General features: G+C 32.4%; 1 protein-coding gene across 2 annotated transcripts in view; it reads right to left on the bottom strand.

Annotated features, from left to right (window-relative positions):
• Positions 1–309: 309 nt before the first annotated feature.
• Positions 310–16808, bottom strand: part of LOC105334969 (ankyrin repeat domain-containing protein 17) — a 776771-nt gene continuing 760272 nt past the window's right edge. For both annotated transcript variants that reach the window (XM_066069666.1, XM_066069667.1), the window contains one exon: positions 310–7254. In XM_066069666.1, coding sequence (XP_065925738.1) covers positions 1868–7254 — 5387 coding nt within the window. In that variant the 3' untranslated portion in view covers positions 310–1867. The remainder of the gene's footprint in view (positions 7255–16808) is intronic.

Below are 16808 nucleotides of genomic sequence, written 5' to 3'. Positions count from 1 at the left end.
TGGATACACAGTTTCAACTGTTAATTGCTACAATTTTTTAGGAACGTGAACATACAGAAAAAATATGAATACAACTATATTCCTACCCTTTAAGTGTAGATATTATTTTCGCACTAAACATGTACATGTAGTAAACAAAGAACTACATGCGGGATAACGTTTTTTTATCCCTCAAAATTTAAAGTTATGAATAGAAACTTGATAATAGAAAGAATAAAACAAATATGAGTCACCTTTTAAAAAAAAAATCTGATATATGTCATAATAAATATTTCATATATTGATGATGATATGATGATCTAACCCCCCCCCCCCCAAAAAAAAAACGGATTTAGGCAAACAAAAATTGGGTATTTCCTATCAGATTTTAAAACAGGAAACATCGAGCGCATCCCTGGTCCAAAACCATGTTTTAATATGATACGAAAAATAATACTCGCAGAAATATATGTTGAAATAGTTTTTAAAGAACGATACGCTCTATATTTCCTACTTTGGAATATGAAGAAAAACTCATTTTTACTATACGCGTTTTTGAGAGATTGCAGGAATCCGCCCATTGCATGACGTCATAGAGACACGAGGAATAAATGATGCTGTAAAAATTCTTGATTTCTGTACCTTACATATTTAGTTTTATATGCTTTAAAAATATCAGTATGAAATGATATTTTTTATTTAACTTTGTGAGAAAGGGGGCAGAAAATAGACCTTATCGAAAATGACAATAAACTTGACATTTTGAATAGTTCAGAACTGACAACATAAATACTATGCATAATTCTAAATAGCCAAATCATTACCAATACTCTAGTAACAACATAAATAGAACGTGTAATCTTCAACTGACCTTATCCAAAGCAAAAGCGTAACGCTTATGTTACAAGAAGTAACATAAGCTTATTTGACGTTGTCGACACATTTACTCAACTCAATCTAGGTAAGAGTTATACATGAATTCCCACGTTCGGAAGTTTCAGAAAATGAGAGTACTAAGCACACAATATGAATAGAAAAATAGTAGGTAAAGTCAAAGTTTATGATGCCCATTGAAACTAAATGTATGTATGATCATACGAAAAGTAAATAGGAAATAGGATATAATCTTTACACTGCGTATATAGAAAAGGAAAGTAAAATAAAGGAAGATAAGTTGTGCCTAATCTTAAACGACCTATCAAAAGGATTTTCAAATGTTTGTTTTCAACGCAAATTCTGCTACATGTATATCTGCTTGAATGTACTAAATTGTCAATGCATACCTTAAAGTTTAAGTGATAATATGAATTTATTTTGATCATAAATTATTCCTGACACTCTTTCTATCTGACATGACACAAAAAAAGAAAAATTCGAATCAGGTCATACAAGTTGCTTGAAATGTTGTCCTTTTGTAGTAAAAAAAAACAATTGTCCTGTCTTATTTATCAAAGAAATCGACCAAGTCGGGGTTGACTTTCCATGCACAGGCTAGGTTAGTATCTGTACCGTTGTTTAGCAAAATATTAACAGTTTTGTATCGTCTTTTCTCAAAAGCTATTAAGAGGGGGCTACCTCCATGTTTTATACCTAAATAATGTCTGCTCCATACCTCAGTATAAGTTGTACAGTTCTATAAACTGTGCTATCATGTCCTTCTTGACAAGCTATATAGAGAGGACTTGCTCCGTCTTCATCACATAAATAAATTTTTACTACATTACACAGAAAAAGTTGTACAGTGCTATAATGTCCGTTTTGACAAGCTATATAGAGAGGACTGGCTTCGTCGTTTGCACACATATTAATTTCTGCTATATTATTCAGTAAAACTTGTACAGTACTATAAGTTCCTTTTTGACAAGCTATATAGAGAGGACTGGTTCAGTCATTTGTCTGCTCCATTATTTCGTAAAAGTTGTACAGTGCTTAAATGTCCGTTTTGACGAGCAATAGAAAGAGGACTGGCTCCGTCGTTTGCACACATATTAATGTCTGATCCATTATTCAGTAAAAATTGTACAATGCTATCATATCCGTTTTGACAAGCTTTATAGAGAGGACTGGCTCCCTTCTCATCACATAAATTAATTTCGGCTCCATTCTGCAGTAAAAGTTGTACTGTGCTATCATGTCCTTCTTGACAAGCTATAAAGAGAGGACTGGCTTTGTATTTATCACATGAATTAATGTCTGCTCCATTAATCAGTAAAAGGTGTACAGTGCTATCATGTCCGTTTTCACAAGCTATATAGAGAGGACTGCCTCCGTCGTTTGCACATAAATTAATGTCTGCTCCATTATTCAGTAAAAGTTGTAGAGTGCTATCATGTCCTTTTTGACAAGCTATATAGAGAGGACTGGCTCCGTCCTCATCACATAAATTAATGTCTGCTTCATTATTCAGTAAAAGTTGTATCGTGCTATCATGTCCGTTTTGACAAGCTATATAAAGAGGACTGGCTCCGTCCACATCACATAAATTAATGTCTGCTCCATATTCCAGTAGAAGTTGTACAATGCTATCATGTCCGTTTTGACAAGCTTTATTGAGAGGACTAGATCTGTCCTTTGCACATAACTTAATGTCTGCTCCATTCTTCAGTAAAAGTTGTACAGTGCTATCATGCCCGTCAAAACAAGCTGCAGTAAGAGGACTGGTTCCGTCCTCCATGCATAGTTGAATGTCTGCTCCATTTCTCAGTAAAAGTTGTACAGTGCTATCATGTCCGTTTTGACAAGCTATAAAGAGAGGACCGGCTCCGTTTTTCTTGCATAAATTAATGTCTGCTCCATTACTTAGTAAAAGTTGTACAGTGCTATCATGCCCGTCAAAACAAGCTGCAGTAAGAGGACTGGTTCCGTCCTCCATGCATAGTTGAATGTCTGCTCCATTACTCAGTAAAAGTTGTACAGTGCTATCATGTCCGTTTTGACAAGCTATAAAGAGAGGACCGGCTCCGTTTTTCTTGCATAAATTAATGTCTGCTCCATTACTTAGTAAAAGTTGTACAGTGCTATCATGCCCGTCAAAACAAGCTGCAGTAAGAGGACTGGTTCCGTCCTCCATGCATAGTTGAATGTCTGCTCCATTACTCAGTAAAAGTTGTACAGTGCTATCATGTCCGTTTTGACAAGCTATAGAGAGAGGACTGGTTCCGTCCTCGTCACATAGATTAATATCTGCTCCATTACTCAGTAAAAGTTCTACAGTGCTATCGTGTCCGTTTTGACAAGCTATAAAGAGAGGACCGGCTCCGTTTTTCTTGCATAAATTAATGTCTGCTCCATTACTTAGTAAAAGTTGTACAGTGCTATCATGCCCGTCAAAACAAGCTGCAGTAAGAGGACTGGTTCCGTCCTCCATGCATAGTTGAATGTCTGCTCTATTACTCAGTAAAAGTTGTACAGTGCTATCATGCCCGTTTTGACAAGCTATAAAGAGAGGACCGGCTCCGTTTTTCTTGCATAAATTAATTTCTGCTCCATTACTTAGTAAAAGTTGTACAGTGCTATCATGCCCGTCAAAACAAGCTGCAGTAAGAGGACTGGTTCCGTCCTCCATGCATAGTTGAATGTCTGCTCCATTACTCAGTAAAAGTTGTACAGTGCTTAAATGTCCGTTTTGACAAGCTATAGAGAGAGGACTGGTTCCGTCCTCGTCACATAGATTAATATCTGCTCCATTACTCAGTAAAAGTTGTACAGTGCTATCATGTCCGTTTTGACAAGCTATAGAGAGAGGACTGGTTCCGTCCTCGTCACATAGATTAATATCTGCTCCATTACTCAGTAAAAGTTGTACAGTGCTATCGTGTCCGTTTTGACAAGCTATAAAGAGAGGACCGGCTCCGTTTTTCTTGCATAAATTAATGTCTGCTCCATTACTTAGTAAAAGTTGTACAGTGCTATCATGCCCGTCAAAACAAGCTGCAGTAAGAGGACTGGTTCCGTCCTCCATGCATAGTTGAATGTCTGCTCTATTACTCAGTAAAAGTTGTACAGTGCTATCGTGTCCGTTTTGACAAGCTATAAAGAGAGGACCGGCTCCGTTTTTCTTGCATAAATTAATGTCTGCTCCATTACTTAGTAAAAGTTGTACAGTGCTATCATGCCCGTCAAAACAAGCTGCAGTAAGAGGACTGGTTCCGTCCTCCATGCATAGTTGAATGTCTGCTCTATTACTCAGTAAAAGTTGTACAGTGCTATCATGCCCGTTTTGACAAGCTATAAAGAGAGGACCGGCTCCGTTTTTCTTGCATAAATTAATTTCTGCTCCATTACTTAGTAAAAGTTGTACAGTGCTATCATGCCCGTCAAAACAAGCTGCAGTAAGAGGACTGGTTCCGTCCTCCATGCATAGTTGAATGTCTGCTCCATTACTCAGTAAAAGTTGTACAGTGCTTAAATGTCCGTTTTGACAAGCTATAGAGAGAGGACTGGTTCCGTCCTCGTCACATAGATTAATATCTGCTCCATTACTCAGTAAAAGTTGTACAGTGCTATCATGTCCGTTTTGACAAGCTATAGAGAGAGGACTGGTTCCGTCCTCGTCACATAGATTAATATCTGCTCCATTACTCAGTAAAAGTTGTACAGTGCTATCGTGTCCGTTTTGACAAGCTATAAAGAGAGGACCGGCTCCGTTTTTCTTGCATAAATTAATGTCTGCTCCATTACTTAGTAAAAGTTGTACAGTGCTATCATGCCCGTCAAAACAAGCTGCAGTAAGAGGACTGGTTCCGTCCTCCATGCATAGTTGAATGTCTGCTCTATTACTCAGTAAAAGTTGTACAGTGCTATCGTGTCCGTTTTGACAAGCTATAAAGAGAGGACCGGCTCCGTTTTTCTTGCATAAATTAATGTCTGCTCCATTACTTAGTAAAAGTTGTACAGTGCTATCATGCCCGTCAAAACAAGCTGCAGTAAGAGGACTGGTTCCGTCCTCCATGCATAGTTGAATGTCTGCTCTATTACTCAGTAAAAGTTGTACAGTGCTATCATGCCCGTTTTGACAAGCTATAAAGAGAGGACCGGCTCCGTTTTTCTTGCATAAATTAATTTCTGCTCCATTACTTAGTAAAAGTTGTACAGTGCTATCATGCCCGTCAAAACAAGCTGCAGTAAGAGGACTGGTTCCGTCCTCCATGCATAGATTAATATCTGCTCCATTACTCAGTAAAAGTTGTACAGTGCTATCGTGTCCGTTTTGACAAGCTATAGAGAGAGGACTGGTTCCGTCCTCGTCACATAGATTAATATCTGCTCCATTACTCAGTAAAAGTTGTACAGTGCTATTGTGTCTGTTTTGACAAGCTATAAAGAGAGGACCGGCTCCGTTTTTCTTGCATAAATTAAGATCTGCTCCATTACTCAGTAAAAGTTGAACAGTACTAACATGTCTGTTTTTACAAGCTATATATAGAGGACTAGTTCCGTCCTCATCACATGAATTAATTTTTGCTCCATTACTTAGAAACAGTTTGACTATGCTATCATGTCCATCAAAACAAGCAATATAGAGAGGACTTATTTCATTTTTCAAACATGGAATAATATCTTCTTTATTACTTATTAAACGTTGTTTTTTGTTGCTTTGTTTCCTAATTAAATGTTCCTTTTTCAGATCCGTGTTTATTTCTGTAACTTGTTCAGTTGGTGAAATCAAAAGATTCGGCTCATTTCTTTTGTCGATCTTCAAATTTACATCGACACCGGTGATATCAATCAATGCTTTTAGAATATCAGAATGTTGGAAGACGGTAACAATGTGAATAGGAGAGAGACCTCCCCATTTCTCCGTCAAACATTCACTATAATTTCCTATAAACCAATTAAACAATTTTACTGAACCATTGCAACACACTGCCGGGAACAAAGAACTGCCCGTTAAATTGACTTCTGTTTCTTTTAAAGATTTAAGACAATGTAATGATAAATCTGTGTGACCAAATACAATCAAAGCAAAGAGGCATGATACTTCATTTTCCAAATTTACAAAGGCAATTTTTGACAAATCCAATTTTGTTGACTTTTGATGAAGTTTCTGTTGATTAGTTTGATGTTTTATTTTTTTGATCATTTGTCGCTTTTCTAAATCATTTTTTAGTTGGTCTTCAAACACCTTTATTACATTTTCCTTTTGTAAACATGGATTAAGGACTACATCTAACAGTCGCTCTCCAAAAATTTCAGAATAAAATCTTTTCCCAAGCTGATTGATATGCCTGTCCAAAATATATATGGTAAACTTGTTACGGATATCATTTTCTGTTTCCAATCTCACTCGTCTACGGAGAAAACCAATATCGGCGTATTTTAAAACTGTTGTAGGAAAATCTGTTCCAATTATAAAAGTAGCGACTTCCATTACAAGATCGTGATAAAAATGATAAGTGTTTTCAATCTTTTTAGTCAAAAAACCCTTGAGGGTTTCAAGTTCGTCCATTATCGAATAAACTGTCGTCTTCATATCCATTCCACAACATTCCAATGCATGTTTGAATTTTTCTTTGTTTTCTAGTATATCTTCAACGCAGATACTATTGTTGAAAAGCATGATAAGAATCAAAGCACAATATTGTTCTCTTTTTTTTCTTCTGAGTCCTCTTATTTCCTCTGCTAAAACTTTTTCGGGTTTTTTAAAAAAATCCAGTCCTTCGATTTCGCTCTTTCTAGAATATAATTTACATAATAATGGAAAATACTCTTCAATTTGAACTATTTCGTCACACTCCTCTTTAGAAAATGTTTCATCGATTTTGTATATTTTTAAAATGTTTTCCTTTTCTTTCTCAGTTAATTTGCAGCAGTCAGTATTGATGTCTATAATGTTTGATGCATCAGTAATAAGTCCTTTTACTTTTTTATCAGAAAGAACACATTTCCTACACGACATCAGAAGTTTTGCGCGTTTTAGAAAATATGTCAATGCCTCCTCATATTTTTCCCATTTATTGTATAAAATGTCATCCAGCGATTCTTTTCCAAGTGGGTCATTACAAACAAAAAGGATTTTTTTAAACTGTGTTTCTATGAACGGAACAGATACTATTTCTTCAAAATCTTTTACTGGTTTGACGGTCCAGCCTTCTTTTCTGTATTTAAGTGCAATATGTTGAATGATGGCCGACTTACCACAACCTGACTTTCCTGTAACAATCACTAGATTCTGGCTTTTCGTTTTATTTTCAACCGCACTGCAAGCTCGTGACGGAATAAACCATTCGTTTTCTTGCTCCCATTGTTCAAATATAGCTTTGTCAAATGGTGATTCTGATAAAAGAAAAAAAAGAATGCAATGTATTTAGAAGTACTTAGATTTTATATGATTACTCAATATCATCGGACAAAAGTGAAATTTATTTTATATATTGTATCTATGTTAACTCTAAAAATAACTATATTGAACCGTTGCTTCATTAACGGAGTTATTCTGTATTGAAGTGGTTATAGAATCAAGCCTTGGGTCGATTATTTTTGTTGTTAATAAAGTAGAAATTGAGGCCCCAACGTCCCGGTTTCACAACGAATATGATTCATACATCATATTGTACATGTAAACAAATAAATCAAAACGAATAAATATATTTACCTTGATAAATATATATCATAAATTTGTATAATCACCTTTCCCCAATAAGATTGCTATTAAATCGATGTATATTTATATCTAATTTTTTTGTCATGATAAGTTGCTGTTGATGATTTCATGCATTCACATATAAACGATACTAACCCTTTGCATGATTAACCTGTCTGGTGTTAATCATTAATTCTAAGTTGGTTAACGCCAAATACAGTAAAATTAGCAACATCATTAAAAGTATCAAATAACGCTAAACGCCTTGTACAAAACTCGAACATTTTTAATTCATGAAAGCTTGTTTTAACATTGTTTGCTTTTTTGCATAAGAGTATGGTTTTCTGGATCAAGTACTGCATATGAACTTAGGTTGTTTATATATATATATATATATATATATATATATATATATATATATATATATATATATATATATATATATATATATATATATATATATATATATATATATATATATATATCTATCTATCTATCTATCTATCTATCTATCTATCTATCTATCTATCTATCTACATACATATGAGAGAGAGAGAGAGGAAATAAAAAGAGAGATCGAGACATAAGAGATCATTTGAGTCGATGGGCTCTTGAAAGGAATAATATTGACGTCTTGTTTAATTTATTCTCTGATCAAGTGTGGAAATGTGGTCTATATGTATATTGTTTATAATTGTTGAATTTCATTCTTTGTAAAGAAAGCTACGAAGGAATAAAATATTTTACCAACGTCATGAAATTATTTTCATATTTCAATTTAGTTAGCTTTTTTCAAAAAATACTATCATGCCTCCTCTCGCATGCCTTTTCTTTCCATTAATTATTCCACAAACATGAGCAAATTTACACTTAGTGAATTGTTTACATAAATCTAAACGTATATACTTTTGAATAAATGCCAATAAACAGCCAAATGCCTGTGGCATTTTTAACAAGTGTGAGGTGATGTCTGTAAACTATAATTTTACCTGATAAGTAATGATTGGGAAATTAATTAAGGTCTTCCCTTCAAACAAAAGACCTTACTATTATTGTGCTGGTTAAATTGTGTGGTGTTACTTGTTTTATAAATATCGTTTTTGTACTGATCAGTTCATGTACGAATTATTAGAAAATTAGAACTCTTCTGTATTAAGAGGTGTGCACGATTTTTGCATCACTTAACCCCGCTACAAAACGCTAGTCAGACGCTAACTGTTCGCAATGTGACACTACTTTGGTTCGCCACGGTGTAAGTATTTACAATATTTGCTACCTACTTCCAATTTTTATGATAATTCATAATGCCATATCGATGTGTTGATAATTAACGAATCACTACATACTGTATCGAGTCGTGATGAATTGTTTTACCATAAACGTATATCCTGTCAATAGATTTTTGTCACAATATAACATATAACATTGACGTGTATCTAATAGTTATAATTCATGATACATCTTTATTATATATTTATATTAATACATTTATTTACGGTGAATCAGTAGCGTCATTAATAGGTCAAATATGTGTATGCTTTTAATATATGCTAGTTTTCTACATAATATGTGCTGAATGCATGATCTGCTTAGAACCCTAATACTGTCGTAAGGAAGTTGTGGAAATGTGTAATTTTGCGTCGTATATGTGTTGATTGTACTTCTTATCATTTTGTTTTATTGTAGCTTTTTACCAAGTTTACGAATAAATTGTTATGCAATATTATAGTTCAAGAAAAGGTTTACCTCGTAAAAAGAACTGCATAGTCATGCATGGATGTAATGAGTTTGATATAGATTCTTGTGATATTTTTCAGTTGATCTTCTTAATGTTGGAGTGGACATGAAATTGACATCAGCGTATGTTTTATTTTAAAAAAATGTATTTAGAGTAGTTAAACATTATCTATAATAATACTTATATAAATGATTTTCATCGTAAAATGTTTCAATTAAAGGAGCGAGACCTTTAATGTCAAGTACGAGTAGTAAATTTAAAACATATTTAAATTGACTTTTTTAATCACGACTTCTTGAAAATGTGACAAATGCATGGAATCCATCGCAAACGATTGTCCGTTTCGTTGAAATAATCTTAAAATGTTAAGGTAGGTTTGTCCTATCTGTCTGACGGTATCGATTTTCATCTAATGGCAATAAGAAACGCATGTCATGATGTTAATACGATATTTGTGAAAAAAAAATAATATATGCCAAATATGGGGGTAGTTGGCAGGAATCTAGAATAACAATTTACCGGGGTGTGCACATTTGCCTTTTTCACACAAATATTTACCACAGTTGCTTGAGGACAGACCACAACCCCAGCCCCAGCCCCAGCCTCCCCCCTTCCCGATCTAAACCATCGGTAAAGTTGACTTTTTAATAAAAATTCCTTTGAAGTCATATACACAGCATGTTCCGTTTTAATTGTCTAAATATCAACGTAAAATAAACGATTAATGTAACACCCCCCCCCCCCCCAACCACCATTGCATTTGAAAAGAGGATCTATAATATGCAGGTAGGGGTTGTTCAAAAAATCGTTTATTTTTAATTAATTTTTCAGATATTTGATATAGAGCATTGTGTACATGACTTTAAAGGAATTTCTACCAAAGAAGAGTCAACTACCCCGTGGGTCTAAATTAGGGGGGGGGGGGGTCGTATCCTTAAGGACGTTGGATCCTGCGATCAAAAGTCTTTAAGTTTTTTTCTAAAGTATTTTTTTAACATTTACACACTTAGCTTAACCAAAATTGAAAACAAAATTTTGGGGTCTATAATTATGTTCCTTTCGGTGCCACGGTGTATTTGATATGACCTTTCTGCACTGACAGTGCAAATTCCACATAAATCGCTTTTCTCTCTATATTTTTTTCGAAATGAACCATGGTATCAAATACAAATTTACATTGTTTAGAATTAATGAATTTTAAATTATCATAAAGACAAAGTTTGCAATATTTTTCACATAATAATATTTTGACCTTCTTGCACTGAAAAAACTCACTATTTAATTTATTAAAAAAATCAATATGCAATGAAATTATTTAAAAGTCTCAAATTTTTTCTCAAATTATGACAGACTTGTCAAAAGAAACTTACAAATTCAGAAAACAAAACCAAAAGTATGGGTCTTTATTGTTAATTTTGATATATGGCATGAAATAAGTTAATTTTAGGGGGAAATTGGATTTCATTTTTTCTTGACTTTTATGAAATATCAGTTAAATATCTGAATATATGTCGATAGAAATGTTGATATATTGTTTAAACATGTTTTTTAAACAACACGAAGATATTTCATTGCATAAACTATCTGGAAATTTGGTTTGCACTGAAAATAAGAAAGCTAAAATTACGGTACTCTAAAACAAATGAGTTATGAAAAATGATCATTTTCTTTTTAAAATCCTTCCGCCAAAATATAATCCCTTAGTAAACTCTGTAAATATGTAATTTTTCCTTAACTATTTGGTTCAATATAGTTCATTTGGCATTGTAAAAAAATTACAATAGAGTTCATATATTACACAAAATTTTCAGACTAGAGGTGACCCAAAATGGCTACCACAAATCAGAGGAACAAACCTCTCTAAGCACCTGTGATATTTCTTTCTTATATCAAAATCCCCTTAATTTTTTTTTTTGATTTTTTGTTTATTTTCTTATCAACAATTAATCCCTTTGGATATTTTTCTTCTTTGATTATAACAAAGGCAAAGGTCCGATCCAAAAATATAGTTTCAAATAGAAAAGAAGGTTCGAAGAACTGAACAATCTATAATAAATCACATAACTTACACTTAGTGCAAATAAGAAATAGCAATGATGCCACTTGCAGGTATCGTAGTAATTTAATTGTATGGAACATTTGATTTTGAAATGAGTAATGTTTTTAAGCGTGTATCGTATTGGAAAGATGGGCAAACAGAAGACGTGTGAAATGTCTATTGTTTACATGATTATTTCAAACAGTCAAACACCTAGCTGGAGGCGTGAACCCCTCACACCTGCAGAGTAGTGTGTATATTTAACACCTGGTTCGAGTCATTGTTTAATTAATGACACCAATCAGTTTCATTATTTTCCTGTTTATATAAGATCGACCTGAAATGAAAATCCAGTTTTAAACTGTAATAATTATTGTGATTTATTTGTGTTCACCAAGCTACATATATATGTATTTTCATTAATACTGTGTTTCTTATGCGGGCCGGACCTTAAAAACTTAGAAAATGCGAATCATGGTGTGAATTTCGATGTAGTTTCGATGTAGTTTAATTTGCATAATAATAACAACAATATGATGTATAAGTACTCTTACAATTTACGAGAAAATTCAAGTGTTTATTAATTTTTACCCTGATGAAGAACCGGGGGTTGGGGGGTTGGAGAGGTATTGATTACTGAATAATTCTTTGTTTAAATTATCTTTCTTAATTTGTATGATGTTTTTATATTTATAACTGGAATAATTAATAAGGTGAACAAAATAAGACACGATTTGAGATAAAAAAAATTATTTTATTTTCTATATATAAAATGGTTTAATGATGCATTTTAAATGATTAACCAAAATATTGTATGTTAAAGTCAGGTTACGAGCAAGATACAGAGGTAAGAATTGGTTGTTATGTAAACAAAGCTCGAGTTCTATAGTTGTTTACAAAAAATGTAATGTAGAGGATTACCATTTCTTAAACAGAATGACATGTAAAATCAATTTAAACTAATTCAGTATCTTCATAAATACTATTATTAACAAAAGAAAGAAGCATTTGATTGAAATTTACACCATTACAACACATATGTAAAAATGACAATATTCTAGCTTTGTTTAAAAAACAAAGAATTATATTGAACTCTGTAACTTACTATAACATGATATTTGTCTTTCAAATTTTGACATACTATTATGAATTTAAATATATTTATCAGTATAAACATTAAAAATTGAAAAAAAAATGAACATTTTACATCAAATTGTGTCCAAGTCCCTTTATTAAAATAAACAAAAGTGATATTACGTAAATAAATATACGCTATAAAAGCGACCGAAAACGGTCTGAATCCCGGCACTAAGTGCAGTCATCCTTTACATCAAGACAGTACTTTTGTTCATGTTTGCTTGCTATGGTTATTTCATGCACCGAAAGTTACGATGATCTGCAATTTCTACGATCGTTTGATTTCATAATCAAAACTTGCACTTCTACTCCGTTCAAAATTATTTTACACGTCAACTACGGTAACTAAGTTATAAATTATATCGAAATACTTTAAATATTTAACTACATGTGTACATGTATGTCATTTAATTATTTGTTGATGTTTATTTTAGAAAAGTTGTATCTCTGTTAAACATGTACTTTTAACTTTTAGGTTTAAGCACTAGACTAGTAAAATAGGTATAACACTAGCACATATAATATAATAGCGATGATGGTAATGTATGACTGGAGATGTTGTTTGCAAAATTTTATTCACACTTCAAACATGAAAGTGTGTTATGCAATTTTGGAAGTAAATCTTAGCAAGAAAGAAATCAAATATGAAGTAAATCAACACCACTGTTACAAATGTAATAAATACATTTCCAGTGAGTTTTTAAAAGCAATAATTGTGTATCTAGAGAGTCTCCAAATCCTTTAAGCAACATTCTGTACCTAGCGTGCTATATATGGTCAAAATGCAGAGTAGTGTGTTTATTTAACACCTGGTTCAAGTCATTGTTTAATTAATAACACCAATCAGTTTCATTATTTTCCGGTTTATATAACATCGACCGGCATATTTGAAGTTGAAATGAAAATCCAGTTTTAAACTGTAATAATTATTGTGATTTATTTGTGTTCACCAAGCTTCATGTATATGTATTTTCATTAATACTGTGTTTCTTATACGGGCCGGACCCTTTTAGAGCAAAGGTGGACCCTAAATGAGACAGGACAAGGTGATTTATATATAGTGTATACCCCCCCCCCCCCACACACACACACACATTATAATAATATTTGGCTGCATTACTGAGAATGCAACTTTTAAACCAAAGATATGCCTGACGTCAAGACGTCAAAACAAGGTTTGTTTGTTTTTTGCTCATCTACTAAATAAGACTCTAGCAAAGACCATGGTTATAATTAGCTCTGCTCTTTATAAAAATGATGCAAAAAAAATTGAGCCACCTCTTCTCAAAGAGACCGGTAGATTTTTTTTATTCAGGTTAAAATTTTATGTACATTTTTTCTGATTCCTTGTTGTACTGTACATAATAAATATTTGCTTTGGGGTAAACGCTAATGATCGTATATATAAATGTATGTACATTCTCTGCTTTGCTGAAAAATAGGTTACATATTCAATATATATATATATATATATATATATATATATATATATATATATATATATATATATATATATATATATATATACGACAATCCTGTATAAGGTCAACACTGCGTCGGATAATCATAGCATCAATGTCGACCCGGAAGAATGTCAACACATCGGTGTTGACATTGTTCCGCACCCTTCTGGTTTGGTATGATCTGCTTACTGAATGTCATTTTTCTTGTTATTATTCGAAAGATTGACATTTAATTGTAAAAAAAACTTTGCTTTGGTTTCTTTAAACTTATCTGCTTTCGTGTTTTTATCTTTGGAAGGAGGGTACCCTCATAGGAAGTATATATCGCCACCTTGATAATCATAGTGAGAATGTCGACACGCATGTTTTTTGACTTTCTTTTAATAATTCTAACTATATAAGAATAAAGGAATGAGTGCATACGTTAAAGTAGTAAAGAATTGATATAACCTGAAGATATCACAATGATTTTTTCAGTAGTGTTTAAAAGACTTCGGAATTTCTATTTTAACAGGCTCTAAAACCGGCATTCAAACTGTATATACATTTTGTGACGTCAGGCGGTTTATTTAGCTCGAAAACAATGGCGGACTAGGCTAGTTCGCTTCAGGAGAATTTTTGTTGTTTTCATGAATTGTGCAAGTTCAATGGAGTATTTTAAGGTTACTTTTTTGTTCATTGGTGTTGTTAACGTAAGTATCTTCATTACTTGTATTCTTGTGATCATGCTTTTAGCTATATTATTCGTATTTTCGGTAGGTAATACCTCCTTTGTTTACACATGAACTACACGCTAGAAAGTAACAGTTATTTTTCTGGGTTAGATTTTCTCTTTATCACCACTATTCCTCATTTGAATCTGCTGTAAAAAAAAAAAAAAAAATAAGTATGAAATTGTGTACCGTGAATTACATCGATTTGCGTCGTTTAATTAATTTTAAAATATAATATGTGTGTCAATAGCATACTTTGTTTACCCATAATATTGGAATGGAAATAGTTGAAGTTGTCATACAAATAACAAAACACAAGAGATCTAAAATAGGATTTTTACCGATCAATATTTTCTGATTTTGCAATTTTGTTTGAATACAAGAATGTATTTCAGATGCAAGAAAATTATTCGATGCACTGTCCTTATCATTTTCATGTGACAATTATCTTTAAGGATCAAAGAACGGTTCAATTTTTTCTTTATTTGTCATACATTTATCTATCGTCTTAATTTGCCAAATATATGAAATATAAACCCTCAGCTTTTAATATTTCACGTCTAATTTTCAAGAATATGAACCATTTAAAATATTCCATACATGCATTTTGCGTGAAATCAATATGATATAAAAACATTAAATGGATTGTTTTGTGATAAATATACTCTCACAAGACGTGTTTATTTTGTTATTCATTGTAAAAGAAATATCTTCAATTAATATTAAAACATAGGTGAATGTAAGTTTTTTTTCTTCATTTACAGTTTTTACAAAAATATAATGACGTTCTTAACAGAATAAGTTTTCATTCGCCAAAAACGTAGTCTATTTTTTGAAAAAACTAAAAATTTTCATTCAATGAGAGGAGAAAAAAATTCTGGGTTTTTTTTTTTACTTTTTGTTGTTGAAGTAGGGTGTTGCTGAAAATTTTAAGTCAAGTTTTTTTTTTATTGGGTATAACTGATTTAATTTTGATTATTTAAAATCGGAGTTTGATTATTTAAAATCGGAGTATAGATACCCACTAAATCTAACCAGAAACTAGGAATAGTACATGTTCTTAATTCATGTTTTTAAAATGTAAACAAACGAGTTGCAGTCCTTGTAAATGGAATGCCGTAGTCTAAAAATAACCTGTAAACAAAGTGGCAAAACACGTGAATTATCTTCCCTTCACCATTCCTAGCACACATGTTTTGGCCGGTGAAAATAATGTGGCATGTACAAAATTTTTCTGGGTTTTCTTTATTATGGCAAGTAAAATATCCAAATTCCTTTAAAAAAAAAAGCGAGGAAACTTCAAATACATTTAAAGCCGTCACAAAACCAATATTCACTAAATGTTTATCATCACCATAACCACCATAATCACCAGAAGGACTTCAGCAAAAATTAATTGCTTAAGAGAAATATTGTGATGACTGGGGTATGCAAGTTAATTCTAATAAAACCAAAGTTATCATATTTAACAAAGCCGGGAGAACAATAAAACATAAATTTTGCTTCAAAATTTTCAATATTGAATGTGTACCAAGTTACAAATACTTATAGGCATTCATTTCACAGCATCAGGGACTTTCTCACTGGCTAAGGTTGAATTACACAAAAAGGGATTGTAAGATTATTTCAAACTACGGAAAGATTTCCTGAGTCTAAAACCCCGGGATATCCACTAGCTTAAATGTATTTGACCACACTATAAAGCCAGTTTTACTTGATGGCTCTGAAATATGGGGAATCTTTTATGTCAATAACATAAAAATAAAACAGTCTAATGATATATTGATACAACAGTGTTATAACAACTTAATAGCTGAAACTTTACATCTCAAATTATGTAAAACAATATTGGGTTTGAATACGAAAAGTATGAACCATGTTTCACAAAGCTAAACAATCTTAATATTCAAAATATTATGACATATTCTAATCAATCTGTAGACTGCGGATATCAGCGCATATACTTATCATTGATTTGGGCAGATATAATCACACACCTAGAACAGAAAGAATATGTAAAAAGTGTACACTTAATAGAATTGAAGATAAAGAACATTTTCTTATCCAATGCAGCAAAGTTACAAAGGAAAGAGAGGAACTACTGATTTCATTTCATCTAAAGCAAAATATTTTACTAGTTTGCAAGCAATTCCTTAAT

Source organism: Magallana gigas, chromosome 8 (genome assembly GCF_963853765.1).
Source record: "Magallana gigas chromosome 8, xbMagGiga1.1, whole genome shotgun sequence".
NCBI lineage: Eukaryota > Metazoa > Mollusca > Bivalvia > Ostreida > Ostreidae > Magallana > Magallana gigas.
This window is presented reverse-complemented; position numbering and strand designations above follow the sequence as displayed.